Below are 20,789 nucleotides of genomic sequence, written 5' to 3' on the forward strand. Positions count from 1 at the left end.
AGGGAGTTGTGCCGCCCCTCCGAGCGAATATCGAAGAATGGAGCTCGGATTCGTGATCAGGGTCAAAAATTACCCCTTAAGACAAAGTTTCACACCAATCGAAAAGGGGTCGGGGCAACTTTTTCCAATTTCAATTCTAGCCGTTTTTTGTACTATTTTCGAAATTTTTAACCACGCCTTGGTCAATTGTTCATGCAAAAAAAAAACTTTTTAATATGAAACGTGGACAATCGCTAAGTTTGACTTCGATTCCGAATGCTGATCCGTTAGAGATGGAGCAATTCAAATTTTGATAACAAAGGGGCAAAGCAATACACAAAAATTACTGCATAAGTAGTGTTACCAGATGGTGCTCGTGAAAATAGAGTACAAATTTTCAAAATGATTAAAATACCATAAATGGAGTGCATTTGAATATAAACCAAAAATATTTGCTAAAATGTATTTCTAAATACATGGCAACGTAAACAAGTGCTGCAATTAATGGATTGTTTTAATAAATGGTAAATATTAGAAAGCCACAGTGGTTATAATTATAATTATTGAAAAAATCATATCCCATATTTTTGAACATTTTTCAAAAACAACATAATGGTTTTGCAATGCAGGGATTATAAACGCATTTTTTACAAAGGAAATTTATGAAATTAATCTGACTTATTCATAATCTAAAATACACAAAAATACCTTAGCTATTTTACGAAATGTTTTTTTCGTAAATCTGATATTTTAATTTTTCTTTTCGAACATTAAAAACAAAACACTGTATTGAAAAAAGTCAATTAATGAAATCTTGAATTTATTCAAGTGAATAAACGTTTATAGTTCAAAAGCCATAATATTTTTTTTTCGTTCTCGAATTCATAAAAACAGTTAATGATTTTGGGAATTGATTCATTTTTCGTGTAAGTTATAAAAATTAAATAAAGATCAATCATATCGTTTTACTTTTAAATTAGGATTGGGATAAGAATAATGGATCGAATAAAAAGAAAGCTTTATAGCTGTCGGCCACTATTGCTAGTACCAACCACTAGTGTCTTCCTTTTATCTATGCTTCTAAGTGTATCAACCTCCATAAAAATTCTCAATAGAAATCAATTGTATATGAAAAATTGATGTGAAATGAACTTTAAAAAAATTCAAATGACATTTTCTGCGTTCGTTTTTAGTTTCAAAAAAATCAGGAAAAAAATCTATAAAAGATTTTTTTGCCCAAAAAGTTTATTTTCGAATTTAAATTCATGTCAATCGAAATATTTGAAATTATGAGGAACAGCTTTAATGTTGCATATATAGAGTTTTTCCCGGGATTTATACTTAAAAAATATTTCCCGTTTCCTGGGGATTACCCAAATTCAAGGGGAAGTATAATTTTTTTAACTTGTTAGTACAATGTCTTGAATTTAAAAAAAAATGCAATGAACTTTACTTGATAATACTTAATTCAATTAACTTTTTCATTGAACAAACAAGTTTATCTAAAAATTTCACCCCAAGATTTAATTCAAATGATGTCAATGTCTGAAGCATTAAATATTGCGAATAGCTCTTGCTTATTTGTTGTGAAATAGAAATAACAATGTTATTATGGAATGTAACAAACTATCACATTTTTGGTGAGCTTTTAAAGAATATTTGCCGTTGTATAATTTCAAAAAAGGTATGTTTTAACCCTAAATTTCCAAAAACACAATACAACAAAAATCTCAGTTCAAAAAAGTGTTTAAGTGAATCTAAATAACACTGATCACAGATGAAAATTTAGATGCAATTTGGTGGTTGTAGAGAATGGATTCAATTTACTCACTCTAACACTAAATACAAAAACAATTTTATTTTTTTCAAAATGAATCTGGGACATCTTCTTATTTTTGTACAACTCTATGTACATTTCATAAAATTTGTGTGTGTGTTTTTTTAAAACGCAGCCAAGACTCCAATTCATCCTCACACTTATTTCGACCATTATAATTTCTTTCCTATAGAATTTTGTTTTAAAATATTAATCAGAACCAAGATCAGAAAAACTTCCAAAAAATATCAAATTTTCCAAAATTTGTTGAAAAATTCCCGTTCTCCAGGATGTTTGTAACCCCGGGAAATTGGACGATCCAATTTGTTGATAAAGTTATTCAAAACAATCTTTGTTCTCAAATTTTCTAATGGTGAAACGTGAAAAGATAAAGGGGAAAGTGGGGCAAGTGTAACAAGCTAAGGAAATGCACGTTATAACCCACTAAAACGTTAAAAAATCAGTCGGATTTTTGTATAATCATCTTATTCCAGGTCTTGACTAAGACTTTGATAGAACAAGTTTTTAAAAAATGCTGTTTTTTAATGTAAAAAAATTATTTTTTTTAAAATTTTTGATTTTCCGTTCGTTCTAATCAATTAGTGGGGCAAGACGAACAACCCGTTGGGGCAAGAGGAACAATACATGAAATAACATGTTAATTTGCTAACTATTGTACTGTTATTACTTAGATACATCAGATTAGAATGTATTTGAAACGTTTCTTTCATTTTTAGATTAAATAATAATAGTTTACTAAAAAAAATTATCGTTTTTACGAAAAAAAAGTTATTACTTAGATGATAAATAGTAAATTTTCATAATATCGCTATATTTTGAATGGACAATTTTTTTAACAATTGTTTATCAGTTTTTATGTACTTTTATGTATTTTTTCCCAATAAAATATGTTGTTGCAGCAATTCGTATTTTTTCCATACTAAAAATTTATTTGGTACACTTGCCCCACCTTAACAAGATTTTTTAAAAGCTCTCAACAAAAATAACCAAGAGTTAAATCATACTTTATAATAGCTGCAAGTCATTGGTAGGGACACTACTGAACTAGGAAAAAAAGGATTTTGATAAAATGAGCCTTAAAATAAACCCTAAGCCTTATTTTGTACTTTACAAATATTATAAGAAAACAAAGGTTTTGAAAAAATCTTCATTAAATCTTATGCCCCGTGGCGTTTACGTCGTTTTGGCGGTTATGGGTTAGTAGAATCAGCTAATTGCATTGCTAGCAACAATTTCTCATACTGGAAATAATCAAAATTGCAAAAATTACGGCCGTACGAACGATTGTTCCTCTTGCCCCATATGGTCGTCTTGCCCCACCTTCCCCTAATCGAATTGTTTTTTCCAAACCCGCCACCACTGTCCTCCAAAGGAAATCCGCACCGGATCCGGGAGGCAAACTACCGGGGGTAACCCATTTGCCATACCTTACTGAACATACCCTCTTCCGCTCCATTCTTCTTCTTCCACCAGCATTATCCGCCATCACGAATCCTTCGCGAATTCAAATCCACCGGAATATAAAGCCTCCCCCTCCAACCTTCCCAATCCCACTTTTAGTTCAGCGTTGTTCGTGGCCAACCCCACCGAAAGTGGCCCCGTGTCCTCTCGTTCTCGGTGCTTCGAAAAAGATTCGCCCCGGCCAAACGAAAGCGAACGAAATAATGCTTTATCCTTTTATCTGGATTTGCTCTAATCCCATCAAGGCCCCGGGGAGTGAGAGAGTGAACCGATGCCGAGAGTTTGGCCAAGGGGTTTATTTGGGTGAATCGGTGAGTGTGTGTGTGAGTTTGTGCATCAAGGTTTTTGGTTTTGGTGACGCAACAGGAACCGGTGAGGGAGGTGGGAGGGGACGGGATGTGCATAAGCCGCTGAACCAGATCTAGAAAGGGGGAAATCTGTGGATGTCTCAGGGAAATTTAGTTGATTTTGTTTGTGATTTTTGTTCATTTTGCATTTTTTAAACAAAACAATAACAAATTTACATTTTTAATTAAAATCTCCACATTAAGAATTTGTAAAATTTTGGACTTTTTTCGAACACAACATCAAATAAAATTGTTATAAACTTCGTTTTTAAACAAAAAAATTAAACTATGTTTTTAAGTTAAAAACACATGCCATTTAAATCTAACATATAAAAAAAAGTTTTTAAGTTGTTTTACAAAGAACTGCTGATCTGCTCTCCACGGTCCCAGAAGCAAAGGATCAGCGAGGGAGAGAGAGGAGGCACTCCGGAGCGGACAGGAAGATAGAATTAGGGATAAAGGATTTATATTATTTTCATCCGTGGTGTGTGGATATATTCCATTCCGTTTATCTTTCCTCTTAGGGGTTGCACACACTCTAGCTGGCTGGCTGGGTTGCCTATCCTATGATGCTGTGCTATGTTCGTGCTCGTGCTAGGGCCTAGCTAGAGATTCAGACTAGGTCGTCGTCGTGTTCGCTGCTGCTGCTGCTGTGTTGTGGTGGTATGAACGGACAGAGATAGCGAATGCCAGCGAACATAATAAAGCCGGCAGCGCGCTGAGTTTAGGTTGAGGTGATTATGGGGTGGGAGAGGGAAATAGAAAGCACGAGCGACCGTCGTCGTCGTCGTCGAGCCGGGATTTGTGAATCAGGGGATTTACGTGACCCGCGTGGTGGGATGTAACGATAGTCTTATTGTGTGACAATTTGTGGCCATTTTTTATGCATAAACAGTAATCAACAAAAGTAATCAACAAAAGCAAAAAATCACCATATTGAAACATTCCCCAACATTCTTGTCAATATTTTGATTACTTTAAAGTATGTATAAAGTATAAAGTATGAATAAAATTTAACACTCGGGAAAACAAAAAAGTTTATATTATCAAATATTGTTAAAATTCAGCTCGCTTTAAAATCAAGTGAATATTTATTATTTGCACTAGAAAGTGGCTTAATTTGTATATAAATGAATTTTTGAACATTTTTTTCGAAATTATATTTTTTTTCATGAAAAGTTGCTGAAAATCGATTGATTTTTGTACAAATCCATAAGATTATCATAAGATTTATCTGTCTTCAAAGACCCTTAATTACATGTTTGATTTACCAGATTTCTAGCTTTCTTCGAAAATACCGAAAATCAAAGCTGGAAGAGCCATTGGATAAATATTTTTTTGTACAACTTTTCATGAAAATACAGCAACACATTGTCCGGGTACAAATTTGAGCATTTAACAAAACAAAAAGAAAATGTTTTCAATGTTTTTTTTTTGAACTTGTTCTATAAACTATAATATGAATAAATAATGCTATGAACCAATGGATAAAAAAATAAATAATGCTTAAATTTATATCCAGGTTGTTATGTTGTTGTTCTATCATGATCGTTGTAAAAAAAAGTGAACACAGACAATTCTTCCCGGAATAGAGCCTTTATTTCATTATGCCAAATATCAGACTGAAAGAGTGTTTTATTTTTATATTTTTGGAATCAATCATAGCTTACTTTTTTATTTATCGATATTATATAATATGATAAATTGAAAAAAAGCTTACAGAATTAATTCCAACCTAAACATTATTTAAATTAAATCTTTTGTTTCTATCTTAATGTATTTGTTTATCCTCGAATAAAAAAGCGAATGCAGAAAAAAGATCAAAAAATTTGCATCATTCTGAGTGAATAAAGTAATCATATAAAATATTTAATATCTATATCAACTGAAAACTAAGTATTAAAAATTGAAATATGTTTGTATTTATAAAACACAGTCAAACGACTGGGAAAATAATTACAAAAAATAAAAACGTCAAAATTTTATTTTTTGCTAAAAAAGTTTTTCAAAATGCATTTTTACCAGTCAAGTTTTGTCACAATAATTAGTTTCCAAAATATCTAAGTATTGCTGAAATAATTTTTTTTATTTTACCTTAGAGAGCATCGAATTTTCACAAAAAAAAACCAATTATTGTCAAACAAGCTCTAACATATTTAAAAGATTTGGTTATCAATGCAGGAAAATGTGATTTAAATTGTTTTAAGCTAATTGCATCTTCCATTGAAACTTTGAAGTTTTTTTTATTTCAAAATTGTGTCCTATTTTTGGGACGATTTTGACGAGGGGTGGCATAAACTTTGAAAAATACTTGCAACGGCCTTACTGTTGTTAAATTTATATTTCACCCACCTTTTTTTGTCTTTAAAAAATATATAATATATGTTATGACATTTTTTTTTGATGAAAATGTAAACAATATCTTTTGACACAAATTGTGACACTTTTTAAACTTCATTTATTTTTAAACAAATAAAGATCATTGGTTTTTTTTCTATTTCTTGATTCTTTTTAACCAGTTTAACTATAATTTAAGGGAAAATGGGTGCTCAATCATCTGAAATTTTTTTTGGATGGAATGCTTGATCTCCACTTCTACCATAATCAAAATAAAACAAAACTTTGAAAAATAAGAAAAAAACGAATTAAATTTTTCCTTAATAATGCTTTGGAGTTAATTAAATTTTCAAAAATAAATTTTTGCTTGGAAATTCTTAAATTTCTATTTTTCGTAATAGGGCTGTTACATTTTATTTTAAATTTGTGTGTTTCTATGTCTATTTCCGATAACTTTTTTTTTTTTTTTAGGAATAATTGTTTTTTCGTACCCTGATTTTTTAGGGAGTTTAGATTTGATATCTCGATAAAATTATTCTGAGTTCGGTATCGCAAATGGTCTTCAAAAGAAGTTTGGATAATCAAATCATAATATTTTTTTCTTATTTCTAAATTAAAATTGAGCAATCCTACTGTTAACGCACATCGTAGCGGATGTGGTCCTGTGTGTTGGGGGTGAAACTTTGTGATCCGGGTAAGCTAATTGAAACTCGCGAATACTTCGGGAAGACTTTATTGCACAAAAGGGGTACAATTCTTGGGCGATTTATTTAGTCTACTTATCTTGCCCCTGAGGAGGGGTGACTGTCCCGGTCGACCATCTGGTCAGAAGTGTTTTTGTGGGAAGTGTCTAGTCTAGTTCTAGCTGGTCAAGTTAAATGCGACCGGGAAGTCTACAAACTTTACAAAGACAAACCTATTCGTGTCCTGAAACGACTACAAACATTGAACATAAAGGTACACGAAGGGCTGCTGAGATTGTGTGTGTGGGGTTACATAATCTACAGTGTTGTCTGGAAGTGTTTTTCTACTAATCGTCAAATTTGGTTAACTGGGCGTTAACATATATGTTAACGCCTAGTTAACCAAATTTGACGATTAGTAGAAAAACACTTCCAGACAACACTGTAGATTATGTTACACCACACACACAATCTCAGTAGCCCTTCGTGTACCTTTATGTTCAATGTTTGTAGTCGTTTCAGGACACGAATAGGTTTGTCTTTGTAAAGTTTGTAGACTTCCCGGTCGCAAAGCACTTGACCACTAGGAACTAGACCAGATCTCAACCACAAAATACTTCTGACCAGATGGTCGACCGGGACAGTCACCCCTCCTCAGGGGCCAGTTAAGTAGACTCAATAAATACCCAAGAATTGTACCCCTTTGTGCAATAAAGTCTTCTCGAAGTTATCGCGCGTTTTCACTTACCGGATCACAAAGTTCTCCCCCCGACACACAGGACCACATCCGCTACGATGTGCGTTAACACCTACTTTTGTCAATATTTTTAAATAATTGAAAAATACTCCTTTACCTGTCATTTGAAATTGACGAAATTGCCTACATATCATTACCAATAATAAAAACTCATTTGTTGTTAGGATATCATCATTTTTCAAATCATTATCATAAATTATATTTCCGACTTATAAAACAATAATTATTTCCACCCCTATTTACCCTCACAACTTCCCACCACTCGGGTTATCCTTTATCCCTAATCCATATCCTCGCCATCGCAGCGCACCATCACTCGATCCGCGCGCGTGTGGTGATGCTTGCCTCTGCCTGTTCGTCGTCGCCGCTCGCTCCTCACTCTTTGTTTGTGTTTCCTCGGCGTCGCACGTTCTTCGTCCGTCGGCTGCTGCTCAGCTCGTCGGTCGTCAGTGGCGCGCAACAACAACACTCACTCACCTAGCGCGCCGGCAGTGCTTCAGTGTTGTTTTGTTGTTGTTTAGGGAAAGTGCTCGTGAGTGCGTGGTGCGAACAGTTTTTCGAGTTTGATAAGAGGTGAAATTTTTCGGAAAAGTTTAGACTGTTTAAAATCGCGCGTGAAATTTAAGTGTTTTGGAGATTGTTGATGGTTTTGGAGAATTACTAACAAGTGCCACGTGCGCGCGCCAAACGATGGAGGTGGAATCGGAGAAGACTGTCCCAGCAAAGGAGCAAGTGTTGCAAGAGAATGAACAACAGTCGAAGCAGAATGGTGCGCGGGAAGAACCGCAACGACAACACCATCAACAACATCGATCACGGTCGAACCGTCACTCGCTCTGCTCAACTTCCGCATCCGATGACGATGACGATAAAGACGACGCGAGCGTTTCCGAGCATAATCCAACGGAGGAGATTATTCAAGGTTAGGGATGCAGTTGATTGGTACTGAATGAGATGCAAGAGAGAGAATGAGAGTGAATGAGAGAGAGAGGGTGCTGCACGCACCCTCTCGAGGGGTGCCGCAATGCTTTCCCGACTTAATTAATAGTAAACGATAACAATTTATACAGTGCCTTCCCCCTTGTTGAGTTGTTTTCCCTCTTCGACGAAGGGGACTCATTAGAAAGAAATTAAAGTGAGGGGTGTGCGTGCGATATTCATGAGGTATCAACATCAAAGAGGGTGGCAAAACATAAGATATCACGAAGAAAATCACAGATAAATAATACTTAAAATTGTGATTTATCGTACCCCAATTAGAAGAATTTTTAGTGACACGGTTTTCTTAAGGAGCAGCATTTTTGCGGCAAGCCGATGATTTATGTCTGTTTATTTATCCAGAGAGGACGGGGAAGGGGCAAAGGTGCTGGATTGGGCTAGAAAGTTTCTGCGAAAGGTCCTCGCACCCGCAAAAGGGGTTTTCGGAAGAAAATCCTTTCCTTATTCCAATCCCTTCCATGGCTTAGCGACGATGGTGGGGGTGGGAAGGAAAGGGCCAGGGTGAAACAGGCTGGATCAGTTGCTTAACCCTCGGGGGACGGTTAGTTTTGATAACGTTTGAGAAATTTATTGAGTTTTCATCAATATTATCAATAACTTCTTCAAACTTTTCAGCGGTTATCTGATTTTCAAACATCTGAAAAAGTTCACAGGAATGTGAAAAACATTAAAACCAGAGTAATTCTCTATGTTTTTGCCAATCAATTGTTTTTTTTTTTTTGTATGAATTTCATATCCTTTTGTCAACCATTCTTCATATAGTTCATACCATTTGTCGGGCTGCTCATACAAAATAAGCATTCCATAAAATTTATAATTTAAAATTTAAAACGTGAAGGTGGGTCTACGAGGTCAAACTAATAAGTTCATTTTTCGAGTGATTTTATAGCCTTTCCTCAGTAAGGTGAGGAAGGCAAAACGTTACTTAATCCACCTTTAGGTGGTTGGTGTCTTCCTCGCATTCATGAAATGAATACACTACACAGCCTCAAAAAGTGTATAAATAACACTTATTTTTTATCAAAATATCTGAGATCCGGCCTCAAAAAAGTGTATTAAAAAAACTAAAGTACTTATAACTTTTGATGGGGTTGTCAGATCTTCAATCTTTTGGGCTTGTTGGAAAGGTATCCGGACAACTTTGTCATCAAAATATTTAAGATCCGGCCTCAAAAAAGTGTATAAATAGTGCTCATAACTTTTGATGGAGTTGTCAGATCTTCAATTTTTTGAACGCGTTGGAATGGTCTTTCAAATACCTTTCTAACAATATATAGCATGAGGGGTTTTATTACAAAAACCACCCTTTGGAGTGATTTTATATTTCGATTTTTCGAGTGATTTTATAGCCTTTTCTCATTGAGGTGAGGAAGGCCAAAATTCTAGAAAAATATTTTTTTAAACTATGTTAACTTTCTTCAATTTTTTTTTCATTCTAATATTTGATTGACCGGACAGATGGTTGCTGAACTAATTTATAGCTATTCTCGGGAATTTTTCAAAGTTGAAAATTCAACTTTTGTGAAAATTTTTGCTCTTTTCATCAGAAATATTTGCCATTTATTAAATAGAGCCTCACATTTCAAAAGGGCTAAATACACTTATTTAGACTTTTATAAATGTCAGAATCGATTCAGAAAATTTTACTTTAGTTTTTCTTTAACGTTGTACATGCAACTAAAAGTTTCCGAGAGGTATCGTCATTGTATAAAATGGGTCTAATTGGTTGGCACTGAGAAAAAATTACGTTTCACAAAATTTCAAATAAAATCGGAAATCCGATCAACAAAGAATTAAAAAATTGAGAAAAAAGTTTTCAAAGCTTAAAAATTACTGTTCACTTTAACATAATTTCATAATTTTACCATCAAACATAGCTTTTGAAATGGTCTACAAATTTTCCTCATTTCATATTTTTGACCAAATTTAAATTAAAATTAAGATTATTGTCATTGGAAAGATCAGAAAATTTCATGTTGAACGTTAAAAATCGGACCAATAGTTTTCGATATATCGTAGCTTTCCTTCATCAAGTATTTAAAAAAATAAAAATGTTTAAATTTCCGAAAATAATGACCTTAACTCTAATTTTAAAGCGATGCACTTTATTAAAAAATTCGGTAAAAAAAATTCGGTATTTTTTCCTTTTTTGGAAAGCAAATTTGATTGAGGTATCAAACAAATTTTGTTGACCGCATCTAGGACATTTTTCAAAACCCACATTTAGTCGGAAATTCATATCTCTAAAACCAGATTTCGCACCACCATGCACTTGGCTCAAAATATGTTTTTAATCATTCAAATCAAAAATTAAATTCTAAAAGTTTGAAAATCAAACGATGTTCTGAAAAATAAATAACCAAATTTTTGTTTCAAATCTTGAGTATAATTGAAAACCAAAATCCAAAAAAATATATGAATCATTTGATTCTGACAATTTTATTAGCTTAAAAGCTGAGTTTTTTTCGTTTTCTAGTTTTTGTTCCGTTCAAACAATTTTGAAAGCATTTTGTAGCAATTTTTTATACTTAGATTTAGGGCGTCCTATTTTCCCGGGTTTTGAATTTCCCGGGAAACGGGAAAAATATTTTTTAAATCCCGGGAATTCCCGGGATCCCGGGAAATTTTTGAAACAGTCATAAAATCTATGTTTTCATTATATTTGTTATGTTTTTCAAGCTTAAAATCATAGAATTAGCACAATACTATCAATTGATGATAGTCTACACTTCAATCTTAACACGGTTAAAAGTTTTCAAATAGCTGAAAAGATTTTTTTGTTCTTTCTTGTGCTTTGAATTTTAGATGCACCTCAAATTCTAATCCAATGTGATTCAAATTATTAGGTCTCTTATAAATATTTATTTTAATTTTTTATATGACATGACTAGAAAAAAATTAAAAATTTCTTGAAAAAAAAACAAAACAAAAATCAACCAATAAAATAATACCAGTCCATGTGAAATTTTAGATTTGACATGTTTTATTAAAACATATTTTACAAATCAAGAGTTGTTTTTATAGGACCTATAAGCTACACATGGGGCGAATTGGGACAGCTGTTTTAGCCAAGTTCTTTCACTACATTTAGATATTTTCAATTGATTTCGTTCAGAACAGATACAGATCAACTAAATTTGTGCATCGATTTTTTAATTTGAAACTTTTGAATGCTTTAAAATCTGCTGTCCCTATTCAAACTGTAGTCGCGGTTCGCCCCAGTTGACGGTATCGTGTTTCATATGTTAATAGGACCTTTAAAAAAAATCTTGAAATTATCTCTTAGTCACTACCGCCAACTGGTGAAAATCAAAACAACAGACTGAATATGTTTAAGAGATTTTAGAGCAATAAATTTGGTAATCGGTGTAGTAATTATTTTGTTCTGTTCCTGTTTTAACCAAAATCAATCCAAAAAATAGCTTTAACAGCTGTCTTAATTTGATACATTGCCACAGATGCCGACGTTTGATAAAAAATAATTAAATATTATTAATTTTTTTTTGGACTTAAAATTATAAATATAATACCTAGCCTTTTCAAAAATATATAAAATTCAATAGAAAATATTTAAAGCGATAGGCATTTTGTGAATCTGTTAACTAAAATTTTAACAATTTAAAAATTTTCTTTAATGCTTTAAAATTCCTTTCTATTTCCACAACCAAATCTGAGTTTCAAAAAAAAAATCAATTTCGGGAATTCCCGGGACAAAATATAATAAATCCCGGGATTCGGGAATTCCTGGTTTTGGAAAAATCCCGGGATTTTTGTCCCGGGAATTCCCGAGATAGACGCACTTCTTAGATTTAAAATATTGTTTTCATGCATGAATTATTTGATTTTTAGAAGCTTTTTGAACTCATGTTTTTTTTTTTTTTTTGTTAGAAGGTTGTTTCTTAACTGATTACTGCAAACCAGCTGGGTATATTTGAGTATATTAAAATTTCAATACATCTTACGCAAAAAATGTTTGCAACAACCTTTTTCAAAAAAAAAAAATCACGAGATTTGGCTGCATACTTTGGAAAATAAACATAACTTTTCATGATTTTTTTTATTTTAATCATTCTTTTTATTGTGAAGAAACAGTCTTTTTCCAATAGCCAATAAAATCGAAGAAATGGAAAGAAACACTCGACACAATTCCAACAAGTTTTGACCATATTTTAAATTAGCATATTATAGGATCAATAAATAAGATTAAAGCAGTGTTTTTTTTCAGAAAAAGTAAGATTAGTTTTTAATTACCATATTTGAATATATTTTAATTTAGAAGAAATCTTTCAATAGAGGCTTAACATTTCAAATGCATTAGATGTAGAATCAGTTGGTGTGAGATTTTAGTTGAATCATTGCGGGAGATTAAATATGTTGCTTGGCAGGATCAATTTATGAAAAGCTTAATGTTTTAAGATAACTTAATTAAACTACAATTTAATTTCGTGAATTTGTCTAAAACAACAATCCCACCATGGTCAGGGTTAAGTCTAGCCTCCGTCGTCTTCCGGGTGGGGAGCCGTCTCCAACGCTTGGTGGCGGAGGCAAGAAATCCTTTGCCAAGGAAAGGACGAAAACTGGCGAAAGAAAAATCCTTAAGAAGCTTTATCTCTATCCTAACACAGATTCCTCCAACCGAGGGCCAAGCCGATCCAACCTTTACTGCTGGTGTCCCTCCCTCCCCCTCTTCCCCCTCAAACCCACCACATTCACACATCGACACACACACACTCTCGCTCGCAAAACTCTTAAGCTTATCCTTCTTCACAATTCATACGAGAGCGCTCGCTGAGGAAGTGAACGACGACGCCACCGTCGAGGACGACGTATGGTGGCATCAGCAGCATTGTTATGCGCTCTCGAGCAAGACGAAGGATCAGAAACTTCCACCCACCGCCACCGACTAGCCCACCCATTAAACAATCCTCCCCCCTCCCCCTCGCACAATGGCATGCGGCCTGGGTGGGTGGGTGGCGGGGGTCGGTACTCGGAAGCGGGAAGATAAGATTAAGTCTGAAATTCTATAGAATTTATAGATTTTGGATTTAAGGAAAAGACGGAGAAATGGATTTTCTCCTTTCGGAGCACACTCATACACTTGGGGAGGTGGTTTGGGCTCATGTGGAAAAGTCTCTGTGAAATTGTGATACTTTCTGTTTTGAGTAATCGAGTTAATATTAGAATTGAAATGAAACGAATTCCAGATAAAAGACAGTTTTAAAAAAAAATTAGATTTTTTTGAGTAAGCATTTTCTGATTTTTTTTTCTATGTATTAAAAATAAATATTTATTTTATAACACTTCAGATTTCTTGGAGAACTTTAAAACCGATTTCATCTGAGCTATTGAGAGACTTCAACAGTGAATCCAGAACTCTGCCGAGCAACTCGTATGGATTTCCCCGTTATAAAATTTCAAAATCAATAAATTTAAATCCTTTCGTCCGCTTTCGAACATTCATTCTGCTCCTCCTCCTCCTCCCCGCTCCAACTCACACAATAGCCCGAAACGTGATCGAGTGAGTTCTAGTCCAAATCCATTGGCACTTCCTCACCTCAAACCCCTTCGGGAAGTTCTTCCCCCTCGAAGAACTGCCGTCTTAACCTCACTGTACGAAAACGGATTTCGTCCCCAAAAAAAGGAACAAGTTCATCGCGCGACTTGCCAGGACCTTCCTCAACTGGCTGACCGGCTAAGGGATGATAAAAGATTAAAAAACAAGCGAGTGCTGAACTTTCCCCTCACCCCCGGGGGATGAAAATCGACATAGAGAATGATAAAAAAATCTCCAACACAGGCAAAAAGCGGCCAAAAAGCCCAGAAAACTTTTAGAATTAGAGCCGAATCGTGTTTTATAAAAAAGGATTTATTTGAACCCTGAAACGGCAACGCCAGCAGCTGAAAACAAAAGTCCCGATGCTCGTCCCTAAATCCTGTTCGTTTCCGCTGCTGCCGGTGAAGAGTGAGAGTCTCGCGAGATTTGGACCTGGTGGACCTGGCCATCATCATGCACCGCACATGAATTAGGGATAACGCGGCGGCGAGCAGTTCGTGCTCAGGACTAGAGGGCCGCGCGCTCTCTATGTATGGCAGGAAGATTCTCACTGTGTATCTGTTTGTCGAGTTAAAGGAGGAAAGGAGAAAAATAAAAGTTGCACTTAATCCGAACGGTGTGGCGGGGTGAGTTGGGAAGGGGAAGGTATTTGGGAAATTGGAAAGAAACAGTGAGTACTTTAGCTTTGAAATTATGCATTGACCTTTTATATAAATTAATGCTTAAATAATTGAAAAATATATAACACTTATTGGAAATTGATAAGTATTGAAAATGAAAATTCTTGAAAACGGGCGCCTCAAACCCAGATTTATAGGTTCTACTATCAAAACTATCTAAACTTTTAAATTAAGTTTTAAAGAGGCCGTTTGAAAATTGAGAAAACAGAAATACATAGAATTGATGAAATGGGCATTTGAAACTCAGGTTCTTTTCCAGAAGATCAAATAAAAAAAGTTCCTATTTTTTCAACCAACAGAAAATGTTCAACGAAATTTATCAGATGGTAGCGGTGACATTTCGTATTAAATTTGGTGCTAGAATTAGTTGCTTGGTCTCTTTGTTATAAAATTTTTGATGGAGGAGGCAAAAAAGTAATAATATTTTTTTCGAAAAACGAATCAATTTGAAATGCTTTCCACTGCGTTAAGAATTATTTTTTGCATGTTTGAGTTAAGTGAAAATCTTTTGAATTTTGTTGAATTTTCTGTGTACAAGGCCGTAAAAAGTTTTTTTTTTCGCAGCTTTTAAATCTTATGTTTTTTTAAACTGCAGAATTCTAAATTGGTTTCTAAATCTGATCTCTGAGATTTGTAAGTGTAACAAATTTTGTAATGTTTTCTTTTTCTTTTTCGTTGAAGTTGCCTTAAACGGTCTCTAGTGTCCCTTGAAATGAAATTATAGTTAAGTCCAGATAAAAATTAGTATTTTTTTATAAAATGAAGTATTTTTCCCCTAATTGATGTAAATTGTTTCCTTTTTTTTGATAATTTCACAAAAAAGCTTTTTTTAAAATAAAAATAAAAAAATGTGTAAAATAGTTAAAATCTCTTAATGGCTTTACATTTTTCCACTTTCAAAATATTTTGCAATAATATTTTTTAATGAAATTTCCGTTCTTTTATTTAAAAATTCTTAAAAACCTCTAAAAGATGCTATCATTAATTTTTGATAATTAAGCTTTTCCAAAGCAATTTTCCCATCTCTCATTCAAAAATTAACTAGAAGAAGGGAAAATCTCTCAAACGATTTGCATTTTTCCCTTCTTTTTCAATTCGAATCTTAAGAAGGGATGTAGGTTTTGCTCTTATTTAAATATTTAGCAATTTTAAGTTTTTTGAGGCAATTTTCCCATCTTTTTGATATTCAACTTGAAGAAGAGAAAATTGCTTGAAAATGTACTCTTTAAACATTTTTGCATATTTATTCTTTGTAATTTTTTTTTGCAATTAAATTTTTTAATGCAATATTTTTTAAAAAGGGTAAATTGTATAGAACTTGATTGCAAAAAAATATATTTTTAAATAAAGGTTTCCCTACCTATACTCAAAAATGACGCAAATGTCAATTATTTAAATATTGGCAAAATGATAATCTGCAAAGAGATTTTACCTTTAAGGTTGAATTTTAAATAAAATAGGGAGAATTTTATAAACAGACTCAATTGTCAAATATATAAAAAAAATGTAAAATATTGAAAAAAGACAAAATTTACATCTTTTGAGAGATTTTGCTTTCTTTAAGTTTTTTTATAATAAATTAAGGGAAAATTGCTTTTTAGGCTGTTTTTTTTTAAAAAAAAGGAAATTCCATAAAAAACTGATTGCTGAATATTTAAAGGAGGCAAAACTAACATCACTTGTAAAGGTCGAATTTTTGATAATAATTAAGAGAAATTGTATAAAAAAATTGTTGCAAAATATTTAAAAAGGGAAAAAAATATAACTAATAGATTTTTCATTTTAAAATTAAAATTATTAATAAATGTATGAAAAATTGCATTAAAAAGTTTTTTTGAGAAATATAAAAAAAAGTTAAAAATGGCATCTTTTGGGAGATAATATTATAAAAATACAATTATGAACCCGTTATGCCAAATGGGATACACCCCTGAATATATATAAAAATGTATTCAGTAATTCCATTTAAAAGAGCATAAAACGAAAAAAAGATCTCAGATCGGTCTCAAAATAACCAAATTTTGGGTAATAAAAAAACGCAGCTTTTGGTAATCATATAAGCTTAGGGCATCGCTGAAATTTTAAAGTTATCGCAGTTTTAGTGAATAAGGTTGATTTTTCTCGTTTCCGTAATTTTACCTTTATGCGTCATTTTCCGATTTGAGTTCAAATTTTTACTCAAAAATATGAAAATACGAAGGTGCGAAAGCTTTTCTATTTTTTTTCAGTCAACTTTGGCCGAGGTATAAAATGGGTAAATATATTTGATTTGAAAACAAAGTTTGCTTTAATAAGCAAACAAAAATTAAAACAACTTCACCAATAACATATAAAATTTTGAAACAATGATGTAATATTTTTGTACCATGTAATTTTTTGAAACATTTTTGGAAAAATATTGAGAAAAAACTTCTTTAAATTTTATTAAAAGTTTTTGTCGCTTGACTCTGGACAAGGTCTGAAGAGGTAAAAAAATAAAAACTTCGAGTTTCAAGGCAAATTAAAAAAAAATTGACACAAAAAGCATCACAAAAGATTTTAAACATTGTTACAATTGTGCTTATACATTTTCAGCAATAAATATTTTTGCCCTTGACTTTTTGAAAATATTTTCATATGGAGGGGGATAAACAACAGTTTGAAATCAAATTGGCATTGACATAATGAAAAAAAAAAATTTTCGACCAAGGTACACTCCCTTAAAAAGTTTCAGTTATTTTCTCACTCACATGGTTTTTTTTTTCACTCCCTGAAGTGATTTTAATTATAAAATAAATCTTATTTCTTTCATGACAAATCATTTGACAGACTTATCATTTTCTCATTTATTGGTGAATTTAGTGTACTTTTTTATTGTTACTGTATTGCATAATGATGCTATGAGACGCGGGTTCGATTCCCGCCTTATCCACTGAGCTTCTATCGGATGGTGAAGTAAAACGTCGGTCCCGGTTTCTCCTGTCTCGTCAGAGGCGCTGGAGCAGAAATCCCACGTTAGAGGAAGGCCATGCCCCGGGGGGCGTAGTGCCAATAGTTTCGTTTTTAAGCCGGGACCGTGGTGTAGGGGTAAGTGTGATTGCCTCTCACCCAGTCGGCCTGGGTTCAATCCCAGACGGTCCCGGTGGCATTTTTCGAGACGAGATTTGTCTGATCACGCCTTCCGTCGGACAGGGAAGTAAATGTTGGCCCCGGACTAACCTAAAAAGGTTAGGTCGTTAGCTCAGTCCAGGTGTAGGAGTCGTCTCCCTGGGTCCTGCCTCGGTGGAGTCGCTGGTAGGCAGTTGGACTAATTATCCAAAGGTCGTCAGTTCGAATCCCGAGGTGGATGGAAGCTAAGGTGTAAAAAGAGGTTTGCAATTGTCTCAACAATCAAGCCTTCGGACACCTAGTTTCGAGTAGGAATCTCGCAATCGAGAACGCCAAGGCAATGCTGTAGAGCGAATAATTTGATTTGATTTTTTTTTTGTATTGCATAATTGTATTATGTTTTTCTGATTCTTTTTATTTGAACGTGTTGTAAATTTAGCTTGACATTTCAATCTTATATATTGATCTTTTGTTTGAATTGCTTGATTTTTTCAATTTAGATTTAAAAAAAATGACCAGCAACTGATGAAAATTTAAAAAAATGACTTGGATTGCTCGCTAAACTAGTTGTTGTTTAAATATGGTTTGATTATTGATTCATTGCAATGCTCTAGAGGTTAACTTTTCTACACTTCCCTCGCAAGCTGTTTGCAGGTCTGCCGCGAGATAAACTCAACTTTCGCCCTGCAACCACTACGCCTGTAACCGTTAGTTCCAAATAAACAGAGGAAAAAAACATCAACAACATAGAATAACTATCATAGCCCGAATCCGGAAACGACCTCCACCACCCCTCCCAGTTAGCTCTGAACCATAAAAATCCCAAATCCATCTGGGAACCAACGCTAACGCTAAAACATACGATTTTGATGGTCTTCGAAAAAAAAATCCTCAAACCAAATTCAAGCCATTTGACCACCCATATGTGAGCCCAGATCGATACGGTTTTCCTCCCCCAACCACCTGACCATCTCCCGCTCCACGTGTGCTCGTGAATGAATGACCAAAAGCGCGCGCAAAGTGCCATTTCGGTGCTGCGGCGCCTAATCCTAGGTAAAGCTTCATCGCTAATGCTCTAATTCCTAGTATGTGTTAATCCTTCGCTGCCGTTGCTGCCGCTGCTTTGCCACCTCTCTTAACTTTGTTGGGGCGGGAAATCCTACCCCCCAAAACTCCGAGCTTGGTTGTGATGGTTAATCCCCTGTCCCTACCTGGAAAAAGGGAATCCGTGCGGGTGGTGTAGTGGGTGGAAGGAGCGCCAACTGTTTTTGGGCGCGAAGTTTTCCCGCCAAAATGAAAGTGTAGGGGAAGCGAGGGAAAACAAGAGAAAAGCGAAACTCGAGGGAGCGAAATTTTCCAGTTGTGTGTGGTTGTGGGGGGGTGAGAGAAAGAGAGAATCCATATGTGCTCATTTTCCGGTGTGAAGCAGAATGGAGGAAGAGTGCGAGAGCGAGGAAAAGTGAGAGTGCTGAGCGACCTACGAATGGGATAAGGATAAATAACAGGTGGGGGATTGGATTTGTGTGCGTGTGGGTGTATGAGCAGCAGTAAAGGGGGTTTATCAAAACAGATGATTTCACGCGGTGGGGGTTTCGCTTGTAAACGACATCAAGTGGGTGATTATGTTAAGTCTGCACGTGCATGTTTTGCAATGCATATACTGCATAATTCTGGTGCTATTTTACACCTTGATGCAACAGTATCTGGGAGCTTAAATATGTTTTGAGATTTTTATTTATAATTTTTTAGTTAAAGCATTATTAGCATTATTTTCAACTGAAAACATGTAGCTCTAATCAATGTTATTAAAATAATATTTGGTTAAAAACATATCGTACTTCTGAATTGTGTTTAAAAAATTGAATTGCCTAAACTAAAAGCTAGTTCAAATGTTGTTAAAAATCAGATTTTAGTTCGAACGTTCTTAAACCTCAACTTGGCTATTCTCAAACATCACAGCGCTCTCAACTATCGAACTACTAGTATCTTAAGGTTTACATCTTGAAACAGATATTGACAACCCGTCCGCCCACACCACGTGAAGACCTACCACGTGTGCACCGTCCAAGGAGGAGCGCAGGTCACCGCAAAATGCTCACATCTGCATACGGAGATTTTCCTCAGCTCCACAGACCAGAACCGGAGACATCACCCGTTGACGACCCGACAAAGTGAAATTATAAAGATCTTCTTTTCGCATCTGGCCCCGGCTGTGAGCTGCTATAAAGTATTAAACGAATATATCATACTTAGCATCCCCGTTCGAGACGAAGAAGAACACGCAGAAGAAGGCAGACCTTAAGTCCACCTCAGGTGAGGTCAATTTGGATCTTGGCACTGTCGAAGACGACAACCGGCAAGCACACACTGTCTAAGATAATTTTCTCCCCCTTTTGTGTGTGTTTGGATGCCGTGCCGTTTTGTTCGTTTCTGGTGGGATTTGATTGAATCTTGTATAAATCTTATCTAGCCACCCTCTCGGTGGCAGACATCGATACCGACTTGTGAAACTGTCTTGACGGCGGCCAATTTCGGTCCTACTGCGCTGACCTGTCAGCATCTCTTTGCCGGGAAGACCGCTCTAAGACTGTTAGAAGCGCCCCCCTCAATAAAGATGCGAAGAAATGTCAGAACGAAGACACGTCCTCCTGGCACTGGGACTCTAAGAAATTCTAAGACCTTCCAAAAGACGTCGTCGTCGAAGAAAGCGGAGGATTTGAATAAAAAATTCGAACTTTGCTCGTCGGCAAAATGTGATTTTCCGGGGGGTGCTGAATCATTGATGGGGTCCACAAGATCTTCAGGAAGTCAGGAATCGAGCAGGAAAGAAACTCACAATGCAATCAGCCGTGAAATGCAGTCGAATGCGATTTGAGATTTTGTTTTGTGCAGTGCACATCATGGAAAGAAAGGAGCAACGCGTAATCTACTCTAATGAACTGGCAACAAATCTTGCCAATGAGATGTGCACGTGGTTGCAACAGCAGCAAGTCAGGGTTTGAAAATCAAGACAAACAGTTAGGGGAGGATTTCCGTAGGGAGATTGGTTGGAGGAAGTAAGACAGTAT

The 20,789-nt window shown here is 34.8% G+C and overlaps 1 protein-coding gene across 3 annotated transcripts in view; it reads left to right on the forward strand.

Moving 5' to 3' along the window:
- LOC120430653 (uncharacterized) overlaps positions 1-20,789 on the forward strand; it is a 194,090-nt gene that overhangs the window by 100,361 nt on the left and 72,940 nt on the right. Inside the window, exon 1 of one of the 3 annotated variants that reach the window (XM_052709275.1) lies at positions 8,077-8,323. The exons of the other annotated variants lie outside the window; for them this stretch is intronic. Coding sequence (XP_052565235.1) covers positions 8,092-8,323 — 232 coding nt within the window. The 5' untranslated portion in view covers positions 8,077-8,091. Of the gene's footprint in view, positions 1-8,076; positions 8,324-20,789 lie in introns of those variants that run through there. 3 annotated transcript variants of the gene reach the window in all.

Source organism: Culex pipiens, chromosome 3 (assembly GCF_016801865.2).
Source record: "Culex pipiens pallens isolate TS chromosome 3, TS_CPP_V2, whole genome shotgun sequence".
In the NCBI taxonomy this organism is placed as follows: domain Eukaryota; kingdom Metazoa; phylum Arthropoda; class Insecta; order Diptera; family Culicidae; genus Culex; species Culex pipiens.